Source organism: Capra hircus, chromosome 8, assembly GCF_001704415.2.
Source record: "Capra hircus breed San Clemente chromosome 8, ASM170441v1, whole genome shotgun sequence".
In the NCBI taxonomy this organism is placed as follows: Eukaryota; Metazoa; Chordata; class Mammalia; order Artiodactyla; family Bovidae; genus Capra; species Capra hircus.
The window spans coordinates 47,075,901-47,101,602 of NC_030815.1; the positions used below are offsets into that span (position 1 = coordinate 47,075,901).

At 39.2% G+C, this 25,702-nt stretch overlaps 1 protein-coding gene across 7 annotated transcripts in view; it reads right to left on the reverse strand.

Annotated features, from left to right (window-relative positions):
- The window catches only part of TRPM3 (transient receptor potential cation channel subfamily M member 3), a 608,518-nt gene extending 585,939 nt beyond the window's left edge, over positions 1 to 22,579 (reverse strand). For all 7 annotated transcript variants that reach the window (XM_005683743.3, XM_005683729.3, XM_005683725.3 and 4 more), the window contains exon 1: positions 22,159 to 22,579. In XM_005683743.3, the coding sequence (XP_005683800.2) occupies positions 22,159 to 22,335 (177 nt within the window). In that variant the 5' untranslated portion in view covers positions 22,336 to 22,579. The remainder of the gene's footprint in view (positions 1 to 22,158) is intronic.

Consider the following 25,702-nt stretch of genomic DNA (forward strand, 5'->3'; position numbering starts at 1 on the left):
CCCTCATGCTGGGAAAGATTGAAGGCGGGAGGAGAAGCAGATGACAGAGGATGAGATGGTTGGATGGCATCACTGACTCAATGGACATGAGTTTGAGCAAGCTGCAAGAGTTGGTGATGGACAGGGAAGCCTGGCGTGCTGTAGTCCATGGGGTCTCAAAGAGTCAGAGACGACTGAGTGACTGAACTGAACTGAAGAAGAAAAGATGAAACAGGAACCTTAGAAAAAACGGGTGAGTATCTTCTCTCTTAGCACCTGAGTATCCTACAAAAACCAATCTTTCCACCTGCTGAGATCAAAATATAGCTATGTATTTGAGAAGCCTTCCAAATAAGGTGAGATTTCAGAAGTTGAAGTTGAAAAACTATCAATTACTAGCACAATTATTTGTGTCACTGGGATCTTTGAAATTTATTCACAGGAAACTTAAAACAAAAATAAAAACAAAATCAAAACGAAAAGCCTGTCCCAAACACAAAAGATATTGCTAACTGCAAAGACCTGGAAGCTGGTAGGTCTTCAAAAACACCCAACATGGTCTAAGTATAATTGATTAAAGAACCAGATGTGATGGGTTGGAGAAACAGAGTACATTCAGAAAGATACCCATTTCTTCTCTTAATTGCCATGAAGTCTAACTATAATCACTACAAAAGTTTGTATTTCCAGCCCTCAGTATGATATTTCACAAGTAGGAGGCATCTGACAAGTTTAGTGGAAACAGTGAATTCATCACTCAACTACTGGAAGCCTGAGATTTTCAGGTGACTCAGTGGTAAAGAATCAGCATGCCAATGCAGGAGGCACAGGAGGCATGGGTTTGATCCCTGGGTTGGGAAGATCTCCTGGAGGAGGAAATGGCAATCCACTCTAGTATTCTTGCTGGGAAAATTCCATGGGCAGAGGAGCCTGGTAGACTATAGTCCATGGGATCACAAAGAATGCCCTCTTTCTGAAACATGGACACTCTCCATTCAAATCAAATTTCGTGGAATAACTGTAGCTCAGAACAATCAGACATGCTTGGGAATTCCTCAAAGGTGACCATCACCACTAATATGGACACATCCTTAGTCACACAGTCAACACTGCATGAAAGTTCCTATTGATTTCAGATGGATAAATTTTTAGCCTACTGCATCTCTGCTGCTGCTACTGCTGCGTCGCTTCAGTCGTGTCTGACTCTGTGCGACCCCATAGACGGCAGCCCACCAGGCTCCGCCATCCCTGGGATTCTCCAGGCAAGAACACTGGAGTGGGTTGCCATTTCCTTCTCCAATGCATGAAAGTGAAAAGTGAAAGTGAAGTTGCTCAGTCGTGGCCAACTCCTAGCGACCCCATGGACTGCAGCCTACCAGGCTCCTCCGTCCATGGGATTTTCCAGGCAAAAGTACTGGAGTGGGATGCCATTGCCTTCTCTATCTCTATATCTCCATTTTTCCTTAAAAGCTACAAGATAATTGGTTTGTATTTACAATTTGTAGCATTATGTTTCAAAACAGCAAATGCATAATTGAGTGTTTCTCATGTGCCAAGCACTATTCTCAGTACTTAAGAATATACAACACAATGTGTATAAACATGTCTTATTCATTTATTTCTTCCAACTACATTGCAAAGTAATTAATATTATTAACTATCTCTGCTTAATTTAATGTCTCTTAATCACAGATTCCTCATCTGTATACAAGACCTGGAGCTGACTGTAGCTCTTATCATCAGCTTCTGTTAGCAAAATTCCGGCTTAAACTAAAGAAAGTGGTGAAAACCAATAGGCCAGCCAGGTACAATGCAAATCAAATCCCCTATGATTATACAGTGGAGGTGACAAATAGAATCAAGGGATTAGATCTAGTAAACAGATTGTCTGAAGAACTATGGCCAGAGGTCCACAATATTGTATTGGAGGCAGCAAATAAATCCATCCCAAGGATAAAGAAAAGCAAGAAGGCAAAGTGGTCATCTGAGGGGGCTTTACAAATAGCTGAAGAAAGAAGAGAAGAGAAAACCAAGGGAGAAAGGAATAGGTACACCCATTTAAACACAGATTTCCAGAGAATAGCAAGGAAAGACAAAAAGGTCTTCGTCAATGAACAGTGCAAAGAAACAGAGGAAAACATCAGAAGAGGAAAGACTAGAGATCTCTTCAAGAAAATTGAAAATATCAAAGGAAAATTTCATCCAAAGATGGGCTCAATAAACAATAGAAACAGTGAAGATGTAATAGAAGCAGAAGAGATCAAGAAGAGATGGAAAGAACACATGGAAGAATTGTACAAAAAATGACAATGACTCAGATAACCACCATGGTGTGGTCACTCACCCAGAGCCAGACATTCTGGAATGTGAAGTCAAGTAGGCCTTAGGAAGCACTGCTGTCAATAAATCTAGTGAAGGTGATGGAATTTCAGCTGAGCTATTTCAGATCCTAAAAGATGATGCTATCAAAGTGCTGCACTCAGTATGTCAGCAAATTTGGAAAGCCCAGCAGTGGCCACAGGACTGGGAAAGGTCAATCCTCATTCCAATTCCCAAGAAAGGCAGTACTAAAGAATGGTCAAACCACCAGACAATTGCATTTATCTTCCATGCTAGTAAGGTAATGCTCAAAATCCTCCAAGTGAGGCTTCAACATTACATGAACCAAGAACTTCCAAATGTTCAAGCTGGGTTTACAAAAGGTAGAGGAACCAGAGATCAAATTGCCAACATTCTCTGGATTACAGAGAATGCAAGGGAATTCCAGAAAATCATCTACCACTGTTTCATTGACTAGGCTAAAGCCTTTGACTGTGTGGTTTATAACAAATTGTGAAAAACTCTTAAAGAGATGGGAATACCAGACCATCTTAACTGTCTGCTGAGAAACCTGTATGCTGGTCAATAAGCAACAGTAAGAACCCTGTATGGAAAAACTGACTGGTTTAGGATGGAGAAAGAAGTATAAGGCTGTTTATTGTCACCCTGTTTATTTAACTTATACTCAGAACACATCATGAGAAATGGCAGGCTGGATGAACTACAAACTGGAATCAAGATTGCTGAGAGAAATATCAATAACCTCAGATACAAGGATGATACCACTCTAACGGGAGAAAGCGAAGAAGAACTAAAGAACCGCTTGAAAACGGCAAAGGAGGAGAGTGAAGAAGCCAGCTTAAAACTCAATATTAAAAAAAAAAGTAAGATCATGCATCTAGTCCTATCATTTCATGGCAAATAGAAGGAGAAAAGCTGGAAGCTGTAACAGATTTCCTCTTCTTGGGCTCTAAAATCACTGCAGATGGTGACTGCAGCCATGAAATCAGTAGATGATTGCTTCTTGGCAGAAAAGCTATGACAAATCTAGACAGTGTGTAAAAAGCAAAGACATCACTTTGTTGACAAAGGTCTGTTTAGTCAAGGCTATGGTCTTTCTAGTATGGTTGCAAGAGTAGGACCATAGAGAAGGTAGAGTGCTGAAGAATTGATGCTTTTGAACTGTGTTGTTGGAGAAGACTCTTGAAAGTCCCTTGGACATGAAGAAGATCAAACCAATCAATCTTAAAGGAGATCAACCCTGAATATTCACTGAAAGGACTGATGTGCTGAAGCTGAAGCTCCAATACATTGGTCAGCTGACTCACTGGAAAAGACCCTGATGCTGGGAAAGACTCAACACAGAAGGAGAAGAGGGTAACAGAGGATGAGATTGCTGGATGGTATAACCAACACAATGGATATGAACTTGGGCAGGGAAGCCTGGTGTGCTGCAGTCCATGGGTCGCAAAGAGTTGGACACAACTAGGTGACTGAACTACAACAACAACAAAGATTAGATGACAAGATATAGATCATGCATCACAATAATAGCTCAATAAAAGTTCACTCTCTTCCCTTTTCCTGAGGTTTGCCCATACGTTTTTTGCTACTATACATTTACATGTGAAATTTAACATCACATTACTCATTATGGAGATGAAAATTCCTTAATAAGTTACAACTACACACCCATCAGAATGGCTAAAATGTACAGAAAGGGAGACAATGCCAATTTTGGTGAGAATATATAGCAGCTGAAATTTTTATATGTTATATAAAAGGAGTATAAAATGCTATGACCATTTTGTAAAATTCTTTGGCAGTTTTTACTAAGGTCAAATATATGCCTACCCTATAAGTGAATAACTCCAATCCTAGTATATAACCATGTACAGAGTCATCTCTTGTGTTGTTGGAGGAGGGCGTTTACTATGACCATTGCCTTCTCTGGGCAAAATTCTGGGCAAACACAACATTTGCCCTCCTTCATTTTGTACTCCAAGGCCAAACTTGCCTGTTATTCCAGGTTTTTTACTTCCTATTTTTGCATCCCCAACACAAATAAGTGCATATGTTCACAAGTATGTTCATAGCACCATAATCTGTAGGAGCTCTGTCCATTAACAGAAAAAAGGATAAACAAGTCGTACCATATTCATACAATGTGATATTATACAGACTGATAGACAAAACAAAATGGATGAATCTCAGAACCATTATGTTGAGTAGAAGAAGCCAGATGCAAAAGTATACACTGTATAATTCTACTTATTCAAAATTCTATGTCAGGCAAAACTATTAATCATATAGAGTGATAAAAGCCTGTCAGTGGTGGTTGTGGGTGGTGGTGGTTATAGTGGGATTAACTGGAAAAGGTGACTAGGAATTCTTTAGAGTGATGCAAATTTAATGCATCTTGATATGGGTAGTGGTCTTGTAGGTGATTACATTCTAAAAATTGTTGAGTTTAGAAAGAAAACTCATGAATTTTACTATATGTAAGTTTACCTCAACGTTAGAAAGTTTTCTCGATGATGTTTATCTGTTCACTTGTAGTTTACCTGGTAGAGACTTTTACAGAACAGTGGAGGATGACTGAAACCCCAGAGAAGTTAAACAGTCTTGATGCGCAGAGTTACTTGTTTGCTAAATGGGGACACATCTGAATGCACACCTGCTCCCTCCATTCAGTGATGTGCCATTATTGACAGCTACACAGTAAGCTCATTAGCCCCTGTGCCTAACATTTTATAGCCGTCCATAGCAAAAGAAAGATGCTATGTGTCATAGCTTTTGTTTACTACAATTTTTGCAAGTCCATTATCATTCTGGATGAAGACATTTTAAAATCTATAAAACAGGACAAAACCTTTTTCCATGATGAGGCAGTTTGCAAAGTTGTTTGAATATGGAAAACGAGTTTGCCAGGGGCACAAAAAATAATAAAGGAAAAGAACAATGAAGATCTCTCCTACAGTGTAACACTCTTAATAGAGCATCCTGCAGCTTCTGAACAATTCCTGCATTTAATGACTAATGAATCTGAGTTTGCCTCTGCATTTGCACAGCTGGGTGCAATGGTATTATCTACAGAGATTCTGTGAGGAAGATGTTGAGGAGGTGGCAGCTTGTACTGCAATGTGAGCAAACTAAACTGGGCAGACCGTAAAATGAGTACGAGCTGTATATGCCAGAGCAATATAAATACACTGCACACTCACCACCAGAAGTAATCCCTTAGCTGCATGGCATTCCCCTTGGCCCACTTCTTTCCTTGACAATCCCTTTACACTTGATACTTCAGCTTCCCTCATGGGAACGATCTCCATGAGCAATACCCTCTAGGATGCCTTCTTGCCTTTGTACATGCCACTTTATTTGTCTGGAATATTCTTTCTATCCAAACTTCCCATAGGCATCTCTTTCAATACTTAGTTCAGGAGTTATCTTTTCTAGCACCTTCCAGCCTATTATTTGGTTTCTTTTATCTATGCTTACGAATATAAAAACATATCAAACCAAGGTATCCCTTCCAATTTGCTTGATAATCTAACTCCATTTTATCTCCTTTTGATGGGGAGCCTAGTATTTTTCATCCCTGAATTTCTAATATTTTTTTGTACATTTCTGACACATAGCAATAGATAATTATAGAATGAATATGTGTGAAGAATGAATAAATTAATGGGGAGAAAAGCTAATTTTATATTTCTGTTTTGATCTGTGAATTGCTGGACACCTATAAACAAAATGACAACATTAAATGTCTTTGAACTTTTCCTCTTCAAATGAACATTGAGGAAAACAGGAATAATCTGATTAAAACACTAATCTCTTAGACTGAATTTCTTCCAAAGAGTTAATTTTTAAAAAAACATAAAATTTTTCTTATATTTAGTTCACCATCATGTTAGTACTTCTAAACAATGTACTACTTGGTTTTCTTTAAGGATACAAATTTGGGATGGTACAATTCCATTCAGTCAGAAGAACTGACAAATCCCGTTAAAAGCTCCATAGGACTTTTCAGCAGTGGTGAAACCATGAAAAGTAGAGGAAACCCAAAGAAGCATTTAAGGAGATAGTGGAGCGCATCATGCTATCCTGTAGTGGACTCTAAAAGCATTTCTTCTTGATTCTAATGCAGGAGAGATGACTATTTTTCCTGGTTCTCTAAGCCTGTTCATCAAAAATAGTTTTTATAGTACACCTAAAATCAAGTTCTATAGTTGGAATTCATTTCCTCCTGTTCAGTTCAGTCGCGTTCGACTCTTTGTGACCCCATGAACTGCAGTACACCAGGCCTCACTGTCCATCACCAACTCCGGAGTCCACCCAAACCCATGTCCATTGTGTCAGTGATGCCATCCAACCATCTCATCCTCTGTCATCCCCTTCTCCTCCTGCCCTCAATCTTTCCCAGCATCAGGGTCTTTTCAAATGAGTCAGCTCTCTGCATCAGGTAGCCAAAGTATTGGAGTTTCAGCTTCAACATCAGTCCTTCCAATGAACACCCAGGACTGATCTCCTTTAGGATGGATTGGTTGGATCTGCTTGCAGTCCAAGGGACTCTCAAGAGTCTTCTCCAACACCACAGTTCAAAAGCATCAATTCTTCTGTGCTCAGCTTTCTTTATAGTCCAACTCTCACATCCACACATGATTACTGGAAAAAGCATAGCCTTGACTAGATGAACCTTTGTTGGCAAAGTAATGTCTCTGCTTTTTAAGATGCTATCTAGGTTGGTCATAACTTTACTTCCAAGGAGCAAGCATCTTTTAATTCCATGTCTGCAATCACCATCTGCAGTGATTTTAGCAAAAAGGTGCACACTAATTATTTATCTACACTTACAGAATGAATTCTTTTTGTTGTTGTTTTGGATTGCTTGCTGTATCTTTTAGGCTGAATGGCTTTCAGAACCATTGAACTATTGAGTGTGTAGGGGATTCATGCTAACTGAATTAGTGAAGATTTGTGCCTTTTTCTTTGCCAACAGAATCTGCTACCTTCCCACATTACCTATTAGAAGAACAGATCTAGGTGGCCATATTTATATCAGGTGATTCAGTTTCCTTGACCAAATCTCTGTAGGCAATAATGAATATATGACCAAACCTGAGTCAGTAAGATTCCCTAGGAAAACAGGAGAAATAAACTGGTAAGATATAAGAAGAAATATTGTCACCCTGCCTATTTAACTTATATGCAAAGTACATCATGAGAAACACTGGACTGGAAGAAACACAAGCTGGAATCAAGATTGCTGGGAGAAATATCAATAACCTCAGATATGCAGATGACACCACCCTTATGGCAGAAAGTGAAGAGGAACTAAAAAGCCTCTTGATGAAAGTGAAAGAGGAGAGTGAAAAAGTTGGCTTAAAGCTCAACATTCAGAAAATGAAGATCATGGCATCCGGTCCCATAACTTCATGGGAAATAGATGGGGAAACAGGGGAAACAGTGTCAGACTTTATTTTGGGGGGCTCCAAAATCACTGCAGATGGTGACTGCAGCCATGAAATTAAAAGATGCTTACTTCTTGGAAGAAAAGTTATGACCAATCTAGATAGTACACTCAAAAGTAGAGACATTACTTTGCTGACTAAGGTCTGTCTAGTTAAGGCTATGGTTTTTCCAGTAGTCATGTATGGATGTGAGAGTCGGACTATAAAGAAAGCTGAGTGCCGAAGAATTGATGCTTTTGAAGTGTGGTGTTGGAGAAGACTCTTGAGAGTCCCTTGGACTGCAAGGAGATCCAACCAGTCCATTCTGAAGGAGATCAGCCCTGGGATTTCTTTGGAAGGAATGATGCTAAAGCTGAAACTCCAGTACTTTGGCCACCTCATGTAAAGAGTTGACTCATTGGAGAAGACTCTGATGCTGGGAGGGATTGGGGGCAGGAGGAGAAGGGGACGACAGAGGATGAGATGGCTGGATGGCATCACGGACTCGATGGACGTGAGTCTGAGTGAACTCCGGGAGTTGGTGATGGACAGGGAGGCCTGGCGTGCTGCGATTCATGGGGTCGCAAAGAGTCGGACACGACCTAGCAACTGAACTGAACTGAAGAAGAAATGCAGCAGCAGGATCATATAGAACTGGACACTGCGGCAAGTATGAGCGAAATACAGAGTGATAGAGGAAGCCAGTCTACAAAGAAAACCGGAAATACAGAATAGATGGGTCAAGAGAAGCCAAAACAAGTGACTCGAGGGCCCTATTACAAAAAAGCCTGGGGGAGTCCCTTTGTTATCTGGATATATTTCTATTTCATTTGCTAGATATTCCAGAGATTAACCTTAGAAGAAATTTTGGTTAGTGTATGAATGGATTTCTGTTATTTGCAAACAAACTACAGTTGATCTTTGAACAATCATACCGGAGTTAGGGACACTGACTCATCTCTCAGCTGAAAATTCACATATGACTTTAAAGCCAGCCCTTTATATCCACGGTTTCACAACTGCAAATTCAACCAATCTTGGATTGTTGGTACTACAGTATATATTTATTGAAAAAAAATCCACATATAAGTGGACCTGCACAGTTCAAGTCCATTGTTCAAAGGTCAATTTTACATGTAAAATAGCAGCTTTAATATAACTGTGACAAAGATTGATGTGATTACTAATTTTATATGTAAACTTATCTAGGCCACAGTGCTCAGATATTTTTCTGAACATTATTATGAATATTTCCATTAAAGTGTATTTGGCTGAAATTACTATTTAAATCAGTGGTATCTGAGTAAAGCACATTGCCTCCCAAACTGTGGGTGGGCCTCATACAATTTGCTGAATGCCTGAATAGGACAAAAGACTGACCCTCCCCCAAACAAGACAGACTTTTCCAGAAGACTGTCTTTGAACTTTATCTGCAACATCAGTTATTCTTGGTTCTACCGAAGACTGCATATGGACTAAAAATGCAACTCTTTCCTGAGTCTCCAGATTGCCAGTGTCCATCATCATATTTTGAACTTGCTAAGCCTCCACAATCATGTGAGCCAATTCCTTAGAATAAACTGTTTTACTTACACACACACACACACACACACACACAATTGATTCTGTTTCTTTGGAGAACCCTAATACAACCTACAATAACTGGCGACTCTGATGGTACAATAACTACAAAGTGTAATTAGTTGCACATGAATAGTATATATTCCCCTAAACCCGAATTATTACAAAATACATCCTAAATTTTGTTCATTTGCACTGCACCATTTCTGTTTTATTAGGCTGAAAGGAAGGAACTCATATTAACTGAAAACTGGCTACAGAGTATGCCAACACCAAACATTAATTTCTGACCATAAAGTAATATTTGTACTGAATTTATAATTAAAGGAAATTAAAATCCAGAGAAGTTTCCTGTTTTGTCAATGATCAATTTGAGAACATGCCATTTAATTGTTTTTGCTGTCAAGTACCCAAATGATCTAATTGTTTGTCTTATCAATACATTACTCCATAATCTAGTTGGGTCTCAGATGAAGACAGAGTAAAGGTATTTAATTTTTCCAGCTCAAAAGAGGGATAATTGAGTTTTCTATACTTGTTTCACAGTGTTGCTATGAAGTTCAGTTCATTTAATGTAAAGCAAAGAACTTCGTAAATTGAAAAGGACTTTTTAAATGTTAAGTTTTAGTATCACTTCACTTTTAGTCTCTGTATGTTTCAATATAGTTTCTGAGTAAAGACATCTTTTAAAGAACTGAAGCATTCAGATTTTGAGAGATAGAAAACAAATGTTCCTCACAAACATTTACTAAATGTGACTTACATTATGAGACAGTAAGTATATCCCACACCCCTCTCCAATGAGTATGAGATAACAATTATAACAATAAATGATTTGCTCTCAGTTCTTTCAAAGCAATTTTAAAATACATAGGAGCATGCAATGGCTTTCTGTCATCATGAATTAATCCAAGAATATCAGAGCTATAAGGGAACTTAACAATCATCCCATGTTTAACAAACTGGAGTCCACAGGCAAGTACAATCTGCCCTCTGTGTATGGCTGATGAGCCAAGAATAGCTGTTATATTTCAAACTGGTTGAAAAATTAAAATAATATTTCATGATATGTGACAATTACATGAAATTCAAATTTCAGTGTTAATCTCTTCAGGCCACTATAATGAAATACCACAGATTGGGTGGGTTATAAACAGTAGAAACTTATTGCTCACAGTTCTGGAGGCTGGAAGCTCAAGATCAAGTTTCCACCATGGTCAAGAGAGGGCCCTCTTCTAGGGCACAGACTTCTTTTTAGAAGGGGTAGGAAGCTCTCTGGAGCCTCTTCTACAAGGCACAGACTCCATTTAAAAGCATCCCTCCCTCATGACTTATGTACCACCTGAACGTTCCACCTACTAATACCATCACCTTTGGGGTCAGGATTTCAATATATGGATTTTTTAACACATGAACACTCAGACCATAGCGCAGTGTTCCTAAATAAGTTTAACAGGATCACAAATACATTCATTTATTATGTATTGCATGTGGCTACTTTCTCAAGCTACAATGGCAAAATTGAATAGTTGTGATAGAGAGGGCAACTATATGACCCATCAAGCCACTTTTCCATCTAGCCTTTTATAGAAAAAGTTTGCCAGTCCTTATCTACTCCCAATCCTGTCTTTTTATATATGAGAAAACTACAAGATAAAACTATTTATTCCAGGTAACTCAGCTGGGATTCATAATTATTCAGAATTAGGGCTAAAATCTAATATTTCTGTCCATTTGATCATGCTCAATTTAATGATTGAAAATTAGCTTTAATTATGCTCATTTTTAAATTAAATTATGTACCTTCCTTGTGTTAATTACTAGATTTATCTCAGAATCTTTGATTTCTCACACGAACTAACATTATACAAAAAAATTCATCTTGATGAAGTAAAATATTTTTTCATTTATCCATTGAAATGAATTTTATATTGTATTATTCTTAAACACTTCTAAGTAGAAGTTATTATAGAATAATGGTGAAAATTAAATATTTTGTTTAATACATTAATCAAATCACACATGTTCTGCTTACAATACATAAAGCAGTAATATATGGAAATTCAAACACTTTCAGACAAATTGGTCACATTTAAGTTTCTTATGTTACAAGAGATGATTGACAATAAGTTGAGAAAATAATCATTTAGTCTTTCTAGATTTAGTGACTAAAACTTGACCAATTAATTTTCTAAATGTAACCTAAATTTCAATCTTTGTAAAATTAAAAAGAAAGTGTATCTAAAGTTAATCCTCTTTACATCACTAGGAAATCTCTGTTAGGTTTCCAGTGAAATCAACAACCTACTCTCCATCCTTAAGAGGAAATGTTTAAAGCAGCCCTTCTTAACTGGGGATGACTTCTCCACCTCATCTCCCACACCTGTGCCAAAGGATATTTGACTATGTCTGGAGAAATTTTGGTTCCTGTCACAAAAGAATAAACTAGAACTTCTATTTGATACCATCTACCCATGATGTTGCTCTTGTTGTTTAGTCACTAAATTGTGTCCGACTCTTTTACAACTCCATGGACTATAGCTCACCAGACTCCTCTATGTGCATGGGGTTTCCCAGGCAAGAATACTGGAGTGGGTTGCTATTACCTTCTCGAGGGGATCTTCCCAACCCAGAAATCGAATCTGTGTCTCCTGCTTTGGCAGGTGGATTCTTTACCACTGAGCCACTTGGGAAGCCCCTATCTATGATACCTGATGATAGAATACTTCTATCCGTGATTCAGGATACAGATAAGTAACCTAATGCTAACGGAAAAATCTCAAGCCATATTTGCCTTTAAATAAAAATGACAAAATACTTCAATATAGTTGTGTCCATGTAATTGTATCTAGACATTAGCCAATGGCATTTTTTAAAGGATAAAGCAAGAGTACTCTGAGTTTAACAGTGTAGTTTTTCCTCTAATAGTACTTTCTCTAATTTACAGTGTAACCTAGCCAAAAACACTACTAAAGTTACATGAAGCAACATATTAAAGTCTCTCAATCACTAAATTAAGGGATTCCCTTTTCTCCAACAAAAGCAATAAATGAGGTAATTTCAATCTCTCACTTTAACTTTCAGTAAATATTTTCAAAGCAGACATCTGGTTCTACCTATTACAGTTTCTTCCTTAAGTAACTATTTTATTCTGCATCACTTGTATTGAGTACCAGTCATTGGTTCAATTCCTTAACTAATCTTCCAATTTGGGAAATATATGAAATATATCAACTCAAGCTCAAAGTATCCTTTAATTAGACAAAATGCCAAGACCTTATAATACCATTTGGTGCTTTTAAGTGGCTTCAGAGCACTGCATCAGGAGCATAGTTATCCATTCCCTCAAACATTTACCTATTCATTTAGCACCCCTGTCCCTACAGGTAAAGAATCCATCTACCAATGCAGGAGACATAAGAGATGTGGGTTTGATCCTTATGTTGGGAAGATCCCCGGGAGGAGAATCCCATGGACAGATGAGCCTGATATTACAATCCACAGGGTCACAAAGAGTCAGACACAACTGAAGTAACTTAGCACATATGCCTTAGCACCCCAATTATCCTGTGCTGTCTGATAAATGACATAATGCATGAAATTGTCTAAGATATGGTTCCTAACTTTAAGAAGCTTTTCAGAATGAGGTGAAAGAGCTAATAATACTATAACACGTTCAACGCAAAGATGGAAATACCCATTAACTTTTATGAGTATGATTAAAAGGAAAGCCCAGTCTGGGTTTAGGAATTCAGGAAATTTTTTCTTAAATTCATCCAACTTAGTTGAGAATTAAAATATTGGTAGGAGTTAGGTAGGAGAAGAAGGGGTTCAGATTTTCCAGGCAATGGAAATAGCTTGTACAAAAAGCCCGGCTAAAAGGAAATTCATGATTTGAGAAAGGGAAAAGCAAAGTATAAAGGCAGAGAAGTAGATGGAGGACAGATCACAGAGGGTCTTAAACACCAATTCCAGGAGATGAGGATTTTATTCTACAAGAAAAGGGGTACTATTAAAGAATGTCAAACATGGCAGTATCCTGGTCTCACGTGCATTTAAGGGAATCATTCTGGTAGCTGTGGAGAGGATCAATTTGAAGTAGACTGCTATAGTATTTTGGGGCCAAGGAAAAGAAACATTGGTTTTGGGAACTTAGAATAGACAGAAGGGGTAGAACAGAGACACATGTATGAGAAAACACGGCAGAACTGATTGGCTGATTCTATAAGGGCTGAAGGCAAACAAAGCAGAGGCATGAGCCTAGGCGTTCCAGCCGGGCAACGTGGTGAACGGGTGATGCTAGCGACTGGGAGAGATAAGAGAACGGGAGCAGCTGCGAGGGAGCTTGCTTACGTCAGCAACGGCCAAATGATTGGGGCTGAAGTTAACCTTTCTTTTCGGCAGGATTTCTGCCTCCAAAATGTAAGGTAAAACCGCCCGAAGTAAACAAGACAGAGGATAACGTGTCATTTTTTCTTCTAATCTAGGATATCACTTATCGACCACACATTCTTAGCACCTAAGTTAGCGTTCCTGCATGATCCTGTAAGAAACAACTGTGAGAATCATTAAGTGTTCTGTGAGCATCAGTCCATTTCAGTCTCTCAGTCATGTATGACTCTTTGAGACCCCATGGAAGGCAGCATGCCAGGCTTCCCTGTCTATCACCAACTCCTGAAGCCTACTCAAACTCATGTCCATCGCGTCAAAGATGCCATCCAACCATCTTATCCTCTGATGTCCCTTTCTCCTCCTGCCTTCAATCTTTCCCAGCATTAGGGTCTTTTCCAATGAGTCACCTCTTCACATCAGGTGGCCAAAGTACTGGAGTTTCAGCTTCAGCATGAGTCCTTCCAATGAACGCCCAGGACTGATCTCCTTTAGGATGGACTGGTTGGATCTCCTTGCAGTCCAAGGGACTCTCAAGAGTCTTCTCCAACACCACACTTCAAAAGCATCAATTCTTCGGCACTCAGCTTTCTTTATAGTCCAACTCTCACATTCATACATGACTACTGGAAAAATCATAGCCTTGATTAGATGGATCTTTGTTGACAAAGGAATGTCTCTGCTTTTTAAAATGCTGTCTAGGTTAGTCATAACTTTCCTTCCAAGAAGCAAGCATCTTTTAATTTCATGGCTGCAATCACCATCTGCAGTGATTTTGGAACTCCCAAAAATAATGTCAGCCACTGTTTCCCCATCTATTTGCCATGAAGTGATGGGACCGGATGCCATGATCTTAGTTTTCTGAATGTTGAGCTTTAAGCCAACTTTTTCACTCTCTTCTTTCACTTTCATCAAGAGGCTCTTTTGTTCTTTTTCACTTTCTGCCATAAGGGTGGTGTCATCTGCATATCTGAGGTCATTGATATTTCTTCCAGCAATCTTGATTCCAGCTTGTGCTTCCTCCAGCCCAATGTTTCTCATGATGTGCTCTGCATAGAAGTTAAATAAGCAGGGTGACAATATACAGCCTTGACATACTCCTTTCCCAATTTGGAACCAGTCTGTTGTTCCATGTCCCGTTCTAACTGTTGCTTTCTGACCTGCATACAGGTTTCTCAAGAGGCAGGTCAGATGGTCTGGTATTCCCATCTCTTTCAGAAGTTTCCAAAGTTTACTGTGACCCACACAGTCAAAGGCTTTGGCATAGTCAATAAAGCAGAAATAGATGTTTTTCTGGAACTCTCTTGATTTTTCCATGATCCAGCGGATGTTGACAATTTGATCTCTACTTCCTCTGCCTTTTCTAAAACCAGCTTGAACATCTGGAAGTTCATGGTTCACATGTTGTTGAAGCCTGGCTTGGAGAATTTTGAGCATTACTTTACTAGCGTGTAAGATGAGTGCAATTGTGCAGTAGTTTGAGCATTCTTTGGCATTGCCTTTCTTTGTGATTGGAATGAAATCTGATCTTTTCCAGTCCTGTGGCCACTGCTGAGTCTTCCAGATTTGCTGACATATTGAGTGTAGTACATTCACAGCATCATCTTTTAGGATTTGAAATGGCTCAACTGGAATTCCATCACCTCCACTAGCTTTGTTCGTAGTGATGCTTCCTAAAGCCCACTTGACTTCACATTCCAGAATGTCTGGCTCTAGGTGAGAGACCACACCATCTTGATTATCTGGATTGTGAAGATCTTTTTTGTACATTTCTTTTGTGTATTCTTGCCACCTCTTCTTAATATCTTCTTCTTCTGTCAAGTCCATACCATTCACTAGGGAAGTTTAAAGGAACATATGCAGATGCTCCAGAATCTTGATGATACACACTATCTTTGGGAGCTCTGGTTCACAATCATATCTCTATATAAATGCAACATAATTTTTTTGAATTTTTTAGAAAAAAATCTAAAATTGTATGTCATATGCCTGAATAAATCACGGAAATAATACACAGGGAAATCTAAAATAGATAAACGGTAGAAAAAAAAGCAACAAACATTCCTTCACTTTATGATGACACATCATCTGTAAACCAAAACAGGGCAGCTGAACTCAATTACTCCTGTATCTAAATGATTTTTTATGATTAAACGTTTTGAAAACTTGTGAACTGTTTCTGAAAAACCTTTTGCTCCTACTGTTAACTAACACATAATCTGTTCTGCCCAGATGCCAGCAAAAGAGAGAAGGCATTTAATTGAGCTTTGTTGAATCTAAGGCAGTTTTTCCTCAATGTGTGGTCCTTCTAAGAGCTGTTCATATCAGAATCACTAGGAGAGCTTGTTAAAATGCAAATTTCTGGACCCACCAGCTACCTATTGAGTCAGCATTCTCAGGGGCGAGCTTGAATATCTGCTTTGCTTATAAGCTCCCCAAGTGATTTTTAATCTTTCTTAGGATTTCATGTATCATTCACATGTTCTTTCACTCATTTATTCTTCAATAAACATTTACTGAATACCTTTTGTGAGCTACTTTTTCATGTTAGCTAATGGAAAAGGAGATAGTTGTCTGCAGATGAGCTTGGAGCCAGTTGAGGTTATACCAACAGACTTAGATGCAGGTGGGGAGAATTTGAAGCCACAGCTGAAAAGGCAGTGTTCACACCCTTCTCTCCACAGGAAATCACCTGCAGGGAAGGCAGAACTGTTGCCTTTGAGACAGACTTTGTTCCATTTTACTGACTCCACAAGGCATCAGTAAGCCAGATGCCCTGGGCTTGGACAACCCAGCTATATCCTCCCTTGTTCTACAATGACCACACAGTTTCATTCCTTACCGCACAATACTGGGTATCAGAAGGCAGAACTCTTCAGAGACACAGGAGGGTTTCTTGGTGCCTCAGGAATTTCCCTCAGGATGTCCAAGGAACATTTCACAAAAAGGCGAATCACATGGTCACTGTTCAGCAGCTTGAGTTGAAGCCACCACTTGAAATGCACCACACAGATTTTGTCTCTCCTGGGTTTTAGTTTGGGTACATTTTTTTTTTTCTTATTTTCTTAAAGGGAATCTGAGCCTGGCATGCTGAGATGGAAAGATAGAAGTTTATTAGCAGCCATTAAAATTTTGCCTAACCACACACTGTGTTTTCCTAAAAGCAATTTATTCTTAGGCTTCCCATCTTTAAGGCACTTAGTGGAATTGGTCCATAACCAGTTCCCTGATCTCACTCCCCACCATTCACGAACATGTCTAGATATAGTAGGTATATGTTTCCTCTCTTCCTGTGGAAACTCAACTGCTACTCACCGACATGTGGTTCAGGAGTGTCTGGTCCCAGCTAAACAAAAGCTCTGGTTTATTAATATTATTCTACCTGCCATATAAAGATACAGAATTTTAGATGTGAAAAGGAGTCCTTAAGAGTAACAAATTTAAAACAAATCAAAATGAATCTCAACATAATTGTCTTCTAAGAGTTTGAGAATAGCAAACGGAAGTCAATTTCTGCTGTCTGGCATCAACTGTAGAAAAAAAGACCCAACTCATTTTGTCATTAGGATCTTGCTATGCTATGCTTTCGGGACAATATAACGGACACTGCTTACCATGACATGAAATTATAGGAGTAGAGAACACTGTGTACTTGGGCAGAATTTGAGATCTCGTAGCCTAACTTGATCAGTGTTCTTTAAATTATTTCTCTTGTGTTATACCCAGTTCACTTTCACTAAAACCTCTTTTGATAATAAAAAGAGAGAAAGGAGTGGGGAAACGAAGTAAAACTCTGAGATATGTAACTGTATTTCAAACAAATGGGAGTTTACTAGGCATTGTTTTATAAGAACAACAAAAAAAAACCATCTTAGAAAACTTTAAGTGATATTACTGATTATATATTATTTACATCAAAGAGTTCTGCTATCAGTGGGACTCATCCCATCAATGACATGAAATGACATTCTTTACTTTTGTCTCAGTCTCATTAGCATCAGTAAGCGGCATACCCTTTCTAGCTCACCAAAGAATCACCGAGTTCTGTCCTTCCTTCTCAGGATCTTTATTCTCAGACACTGGAACCACAATCACTGGGACCACCAGACAGCAAAGTAAGATATCTCAAGAAATTCTAAATTCTTCCTTCTACCACAACTAACTGATTTAACAATGCCCTGTTTATTTTACCTCCATTACTTTTGCATTAGTCCTGCTGTGGTTATTGTTCAGTCACTAGACAGTAAAGAATCTGTCTGCAATCCGGCAGACCCAGGTTCCAACCCTGGGTTGGGAAGATCCTCTAGAGAAGGGAATGGCTACCCACTCCAGTATTTTTGCTTGGAGAATTCCATTGACAGAAAAGCCTGGCAGGCTATAGTCCATGAGGTTGCAAAGAGTTGGACATGACTAAGAGACTAAATGTATTACCCCTGGTCCTTATCAACTCTTCAGGCCTCTAATTTAATCTCTCAGCTTCCAGACTCACCATCTCCTATGCATTCTAGACACTACAGTCAAAGCAATCTATGTAACAGCTGGATCTAGCAATCACTTTGCTGCTAAGATCCCTTTAATGGCCCTCCCTAGTTTTCAGTATCATTGTCAACTGCCTTGGTTTAGTGGGTAAGGCCCTCTATGATCTAAACTCTGCTGACTTCTAGCCCTCCTTCCATTTTAATAGCCAACCCAGTTTAATTACTTTTAGCCTCAATAGACTACGTTTTTCCATGGTCACACAGCATGGCAGCCTTTTCCATGGGGAATCATAGCATTAAATCTAAGTCAAGATTTAAATTCTTTATTTTAAAGAGAAGGACACCAAGTTACAGAGAGGTTAAGTAACTTTCCCAAGGTCACAGAGGTGGTTAGAAACATGAAGGAATTAGGATTCATTTTTTTAGACCTAACTTTCCGAAGTACAATTTCTCTAATCTCTTTCTGACATTGATCTAGTGGCAAAGTAATACTCTTTGTTTGAAAATTCTAAAATGATGCAGATTATTTGGTCTTCATCAAGAAATTGGCTTAAATGTATTTATCCAAAATCTGTTACAAGTGCACAGCTTCCCTTTCCCCCAAAGCAACCTATTTTTCAAAGGCCCCCTTCACTAAATCTACCAAGATTTCAATGCAGAAAAAGCTGTTTGCTCTAACATTAATATTCAAATTAAACAGAAGTAACCAAAATAAAATCTCCCAAAGAAAATAATGGCAGAGACAGACCTTAAAATGAATATAAAATATGCTAAGAATATTCTATCACTGAAATAAATTTGACTTGCTGCGATTAATATTAAGATAAATCTTGAAACATATCAAAATGAAGCAAATGACAACTGAAGAGAAACAGATTGGAAAGGGTCACATTTGAAATGTATCCGTTTGAAAACAGCCTCTGATTTTTGGCTATCATCATCATGTGCTTGTCCAAAAATTCATTTTCAAATGATATTCCCAAATGCAATCTCAAATTCAAAATGTAAGTTGGCTGGCATGTTCAAAATTTTCTCTGAGATGGACAAAATAACAATACAAGATGTCTTCAGAAGGAATAATAACTATGTTCCAACACTCATTGGGTTTAATTTGTGCTTTAGATGCTGGCCTCTCCCTTCTAATTCTTTACTATCTTGTTTCTATTAAGAAATGGGAAATACAGGAAACGATTATGAAGCCATTTCTAAACATTAGTGTGGTACTGAAGTAAGTTAGCAAAGAAATGCATTTTCCGGGAAAGGACAGGGAGGAAATTGGCTCACACCCAGTCTTGTCAGAAATGGTGACTGATCTGGGTTTAGTCGAATCTAATCATGCCATCATGTCCTAAACTGCATTTATGGCTAAGTCAGGGCATTGGAAAGGGCATATTGCATCAGAAAAAGGCTTGGAAGAGGAACGAAAATTACCTGTTGAATAGGAGAATTGGGGTTATTAGCTTACAGTTTCAATAGACTCCAGAGAATCCATCCATTATATTAGCATGGTGGTGGCAGTGTGAGGGAGACAGAATAAGAGACTGAGGGGGGTGGGAGGAAGGGAAAGAATAAGCAGAAAGGGAGGGAAAGAATAAGCAGAAAGTGGGGAAAAGAACAATACAATTATTGCTATTAAATATTTAATTTATAGACTAAATCAGGAAGAACACTGACCAAAAGATACAAATGATTACTCTGGAACTTCCATTTTACTTGAAATATAAAAGCAGGGCAAGAACACACAGGGATTAACATAATAAAGACAAAACAGCAACAATCTGGAGCGGGAAAATTACACAGCATTCATATCCAGAATGCTGATAATACAATAACTCATATACAAAAGCAGTGTTTATTTCTTTCTAAGTATTACTGAAAGAATTTTGTAGTACTTTTCTTCAAGTTTGAAACGTGTTCAATATCTGAAGTCTTCTAAGACATATAATCTTCCAAAAATACAGATGTTGTTTGAAAGGAAAGTTCTCTAGTAAAACAAATCCTATCTTTCAGATATTGAGAGAGTTTGAAGGGCAGTCATTAATGCACCTTTTAGATGAATAAAATTTGTTATAAAACACCATGTTCATAAAGGATGGTAAGACTGAGATGTATGGTATTGGTATAGTATTGACAGTGTTGCTGATATATAACATGGATGGTACTCACAGTTAAAAAAGATGAGAGCTCTTCTAAAAATAAGTAATCTACCCCAAAAGAATACTTCTCTGCTGATTTTATGACAAGCAAATAATAAATATCATTTTCCATTTAAAACTTAGAGTATTAATGAATAATATATTGAAGGTAGTATACACACACCTGTTAAAAAGTCATTATATAAGTTCAAAAACATTACTTCAGGGAAAAGCCAATGAATGATTTAAATGAAAAATGTTTCTTATTGCACATGGAATAGCTAAAGTCAATTTTTTCAGTCATAGTTAGGTTTGCCAAGATACTCTTCACCCTAGACCCCAGATTCAGGAGTAATTCTGGAGGAAAATTTACATTTGTTTGTTAGTCCCTGGCCTCATTCTTTTTCATGCCCTATCACGCATGTTGTTCCAACACAGCAAAAGCCCTTATATCCAAGGAAGCTTTTCTCCTACTCCCAAACCTCCTTTTCCTCCAAAAGACTCTTTCAAGGAAGCAAACCACCACCATAACAAAATGATGGGTGTTTGAATACGATGTGGGTGTAACCTTTGGGAAAGTTAATCAGTTTGTGTTGAACAGGATAAAGGAAACTCAGACAGGGTTAATGCATGCATGCTCAGTCTCTAAATCATGTCCGACTCTTTGCAATCCTATGAACTGTAGCCCTCCAGGCTCCTCTGTCCATGGGATTCTCCAGGCAAGAATACTGGAGGGATACTGGGTTAATACTCCAATGCAAGAAGCCACTTAGCTGTATAGAACTAATTGTCCACATCAAACTTGACCCAACCAGAACACAGATTCAGAAAGAAAAATGCTGTAAGTGTAATTTTTTTAGTGATCATTGATCTCAGTATCATATTAATATGGAAAAGAGGATGAAGAACTTCATCTTGCCTTTTAAACTTCACCTGGACGTGGGAGGGACATCCAGAGATATACATTTTTCCCAAAAAAGTACTACCACATTCTCTTTTCTGAGGGGAAATACTTGTTTTCTGCACCTTTAAATTTTTACTTATATTTCCTTCCCTACAAGGCACATGGTAAAGATGAATTATCTTGAAGTTGTGGGGACTTTCTCAGTGTTTTTAATATATTTTCTTCTAGAAAGAGAAATGCTGCAGACACCAGGTAGCATCCTAGCTGAGGTATAGTACTGTTTCTTTTGTGTAACTCAGAGCTAGCGAGAAAGCTAGCTAGAAGCACACACTCAGTATATATTTAACAATACTTTCCCACCGCCGACTTCACTTAAGATACTAAAATTATCATGCCTTTAAAAAAAAAAAAGTATGCCAAAAAAGTCACAATCTGATAAGGTTTGTTCTTTGTCTTTACCTGAGAGACCACCTAAGGACATAGGGCTTTTAAAATAATAAGGAGAATCCTTTGTTCTCTCAGGTTCCATTTAAATGGAAACTGGGTCGAAGGGCTTCCCCAGGGAGGGAAAAAAATCCAGGAGTCAAACACACAGGAGTAAGAGATTTCACTCCCACTACTGTTCCCACCCTCCCAAAGAAGTTAATTAATTCTATTTTAGGGATGTTTGGGGGTGGGGAGCACTCAGGCAGCCCATTCTCTGCAACCATAATCTCATTCTCAAATGTGGCTGAGACCATCCTCCCTCCCTGACACCATGGGGTGAGGGGAGCTGAGAACCTCTCAATAGCCATGGGCAACACAGCCAGTACTGCAGGAATCTGTACTCCCCAAAAGGTGTGTCCCAGCCCAAGTGCGAAGTTGGGTATTCAGACCTGCAAAGCACAATGAGAGCCATTCAAAGCAGCAAGTTACAGTACCTTAAGAAGTCTGACAGATGGGAGAAAGGCTGCGTGGCACAGCTTCCGGATGGTCCAGTTCAGGGGTCGAGGAGCATCAGTTTGATTCATGACCCCTTCCAAATTCCACCAGGAAAACCAGAAACCGCAAACCTGGGCAATGCCTAGAAAACGAACGGTCCCCCACGACCCTGGCATCCCATGGTCATCTCCACACCTGCGAATTCCATCAGGGCAGAGGCTTCCTGCAACTTGGGAGACTAGTCAAGTGGCGTTGAGCCACTGAACCTTCTTAAGAAAGCCACCTCCCCTCTCCCTGCAGCCGTGCTCATGCATACCAAATGTGGCTGAATGGAGGCACACTGCCTGCTGCTTCGGGGAGGGGATGCATGGTTTTGAAGGAGAGGGACAGCCTGCACAGAACAGCCTGTGGTCGGAGTCAGAGCAGCCTGCTCGGAATGCGCGCTCCCTCTCCTGCTCTCCTCCCAGTAAACGCAGGTCAGGCATTGGGGGAAAACCCGGGCCATTTGCTCTGCTCACTTGGTTTGGGGGGGAGCCAGGAAGAGAGCAAAAGGGAACATCAATAAAGCCAAAACGGGGAACTTGCACTTTCTTATACAAAGCATCTTTGAGGGCTGGAAATTGGCACAGGGGGAGGGGCTAGGACACAGAAGAAGGGATGCCTCGGAATGATAAGATAAACACTTCACTTTTGATTTATGTGACATCATAAATTGAGAGCTATTGTAAAACGGATCTGCAAAAAAAAGAATCTTTGTCGTGTTCTGGGGTTTTTATTAACTGTGAGTGACGGTCCTCACCCTGATATACACATGATATAGATGACAGGAGGTAGACGGGAGAGAGAAAAGCCAACTAACACACACAGTAGAAGCGGTGAGTTATTCCTTTCATAGAAAGCAGTGTAAACTAACGTATGTTTGGCTTACCATTTAGAAATGGCAGTTTCTAAATTGGGGGTTATCCTCTCCTGAAAAGCCACTTGATACTCTATCTGCAACAAAAGTTTAACCCTTAAGGTGCCACATGGAATGCTTTCTATAAAAGATGGAGTTTCCGGAATTGGGGAATACCCACCCCTATTATTTTCTAAGGATAGCTTTAAGAGAGAGTTGCTGTGCTGGCATGAATAGTCTTTAGGGCACCTATGTTGAGAGAGAATAAGGCAACTTTTCAATTTGAAAGCATAAATTAAATAATTTCACTTAGAGCAGTGAAGTTCCAGTGCCTGGGAAGAGGAAGAAGTCACAGCCCACTGAGACTACCCCATCCCCAGGAATCAGACCTTAGTGAGTACAGTCGACTGACTTCCAGCTGCCCAGGAGAACTCCCTCATCCTTAGAGCATTTCTGTCTTAAACTTATTTTCCCTCTTTATGTCCCTCCCTATGATTGCACTGATTTTCCGTTTTTAATTAACTAGAAGAGAATGGTAAATCCCAGCTCCAAGACTATTACGTATTCTGAAGCAGAATTGGAGATGGGAGAGCAGATGTGATAACACAGGGACTCTGCTGTAATTCAGAATTTGGAGCAACATGGATCCTCCCTGGAGTGTAATAAATACCTGACACATTGCATTACAATCGTATTTACCTCACAATGCTCCTGTGTTACACATCTAAGGACACTATTGCAGAAAATCTAGTCTACTGGTAGAATCCAGACGACTGACTTGCCTTGTGGAATAAAATACATGCATCTGATTACATTCTATTAACTGATATTTTAATAGACTCCCCCCAAAACACACACACACACACACACACACACACACACACACACACTGTTCATTATCTGTCATCATTCTATTTCCAGCAAAGGTTAAAGGCAGCTTAAAACATTAACATCTAACATGTCTGTGTCTGGTATTGCGCTAGGCACTCTAAATGCATTATGTAAGTTCATATCAGCAATAACCCTATTTAGTACATGCTACTGTCATATCCACATTTCATAGATTGAGCAATTGAGATCTTGAGAAATTAGTAATGAGTAGCTAAGAATTGGGAGAAGGCAATGGCACCCCATTCCAGTACTCTTGCCTGGAAAATCCCATGGGCGGAGGAGCCTGGTAGGCTGCCGTGTATGGGGTCGCACAGAGTCAGACACGACTGAAGCGACTTAGCAGCAGCAGCTAAGAACTGAGGCTTCCCTGGTAGCTCAGATGGTAAAGAATCTGCCTGCAATGCAGGAGACCTGGGTTTGGTCTCCTGGGAATTAACATAACTAATAAAACTGGGATTTAGATTGAAACTAGTCTACAAGACTATAAAGACAAGCTTTCTCTTCTCTCCTACTTCTTTCATAGTTACAGCAGTTAAGGCAGCCACAGCAATTAAGTCACTGCCTAAACTTTCTGGTGATTTAACCTTACATAAGAGTTGACTAAAAGATCATGAAGAAGAAATGCTGAGCATTTGTTTCAGATCTTTGGTTTGAGGTTGATGTAGTAAAAAAGTAAACCATGAATTCTGGAATCAGGCTGCATGGTTTGAATTCTAATTCTGACCCCTATGCCTTGGGTTTCCCTGGTGGCTTCATAAAGAATCCACCTGCAATGCAGGAGATGTGGGTTCCATCCTTGGGTTGAGAAAATCCTTTGGGGAAGGAAATGGTAACCAACCCCAGTATTCTTGCCTGGGAAATCCCAAAGACAGAGGAGCCTGGGGGGCTACAGACCATGGGGTTGCAAGAGAGTTGGTCACAACTTAGTGACTAAACAACTCTGTGCATTAGTCTTCATCTGCAAGATGGAGATAAAAATGAAACCACACACACGCAAGGCTGTGAAGACTAAGAGAGCTAAGATATCAGTGAATCACTTTGAACAGTGCCTGGTGTATTCTGAGTCCCTAATACTACGATTTATCACCTAGGCAGCAAGTACTGATGCTACTGATGCTACTTTTGCCTGTTAGTGATTTCCTGAAGTCTACACAAGTGTATATACTTTTAGTACTAGGTAATGAATCAAGCAAGGCATATTAAACCTGACAACTTCTTTTGAGTTACCATGAGTTTAGTTAATAGGGTAAAGAGAAAGGTGGGAGACTACTAGGGCAGTATGGATTTCCTCATGCTATACTGCAGATTTGATATTAATCAGATTATAAGATGTAGCTTTTGGTTAGGCTACAAAGCACCAGCCTCCCTAAGATATTAGATGCTATTAAGAAGTTGGTTCCCTTGCAGCTCTGTAAAAATGCTGAAACACTGCAATTGACTCTCCCCTGCCCCCCACTGTTCCTCACTGTTAAGTACCCCACAAAAAATGACAGCACCATTCCAAAAACACACAGCCTTTGATCCTCCTAGCCCCTTTAATTTTTACTGAATAATTTTGGTCAAAGAGAATAGTTAGGAACTCTGTGGAACGGAGGAGGAGGAGGATTCACAGCCCTCTCTGATGGAAATTAGAGGAGTGAGCACAAAACCTCCAGAGACTTGGAGACTACAGCACAAAGATCAAAGAAAAATAATAGTGTATGAAAGGAGGTTTTCTCCCATTGTTGGAATAGTTCGGGCCAAAATTGTTTGCTATC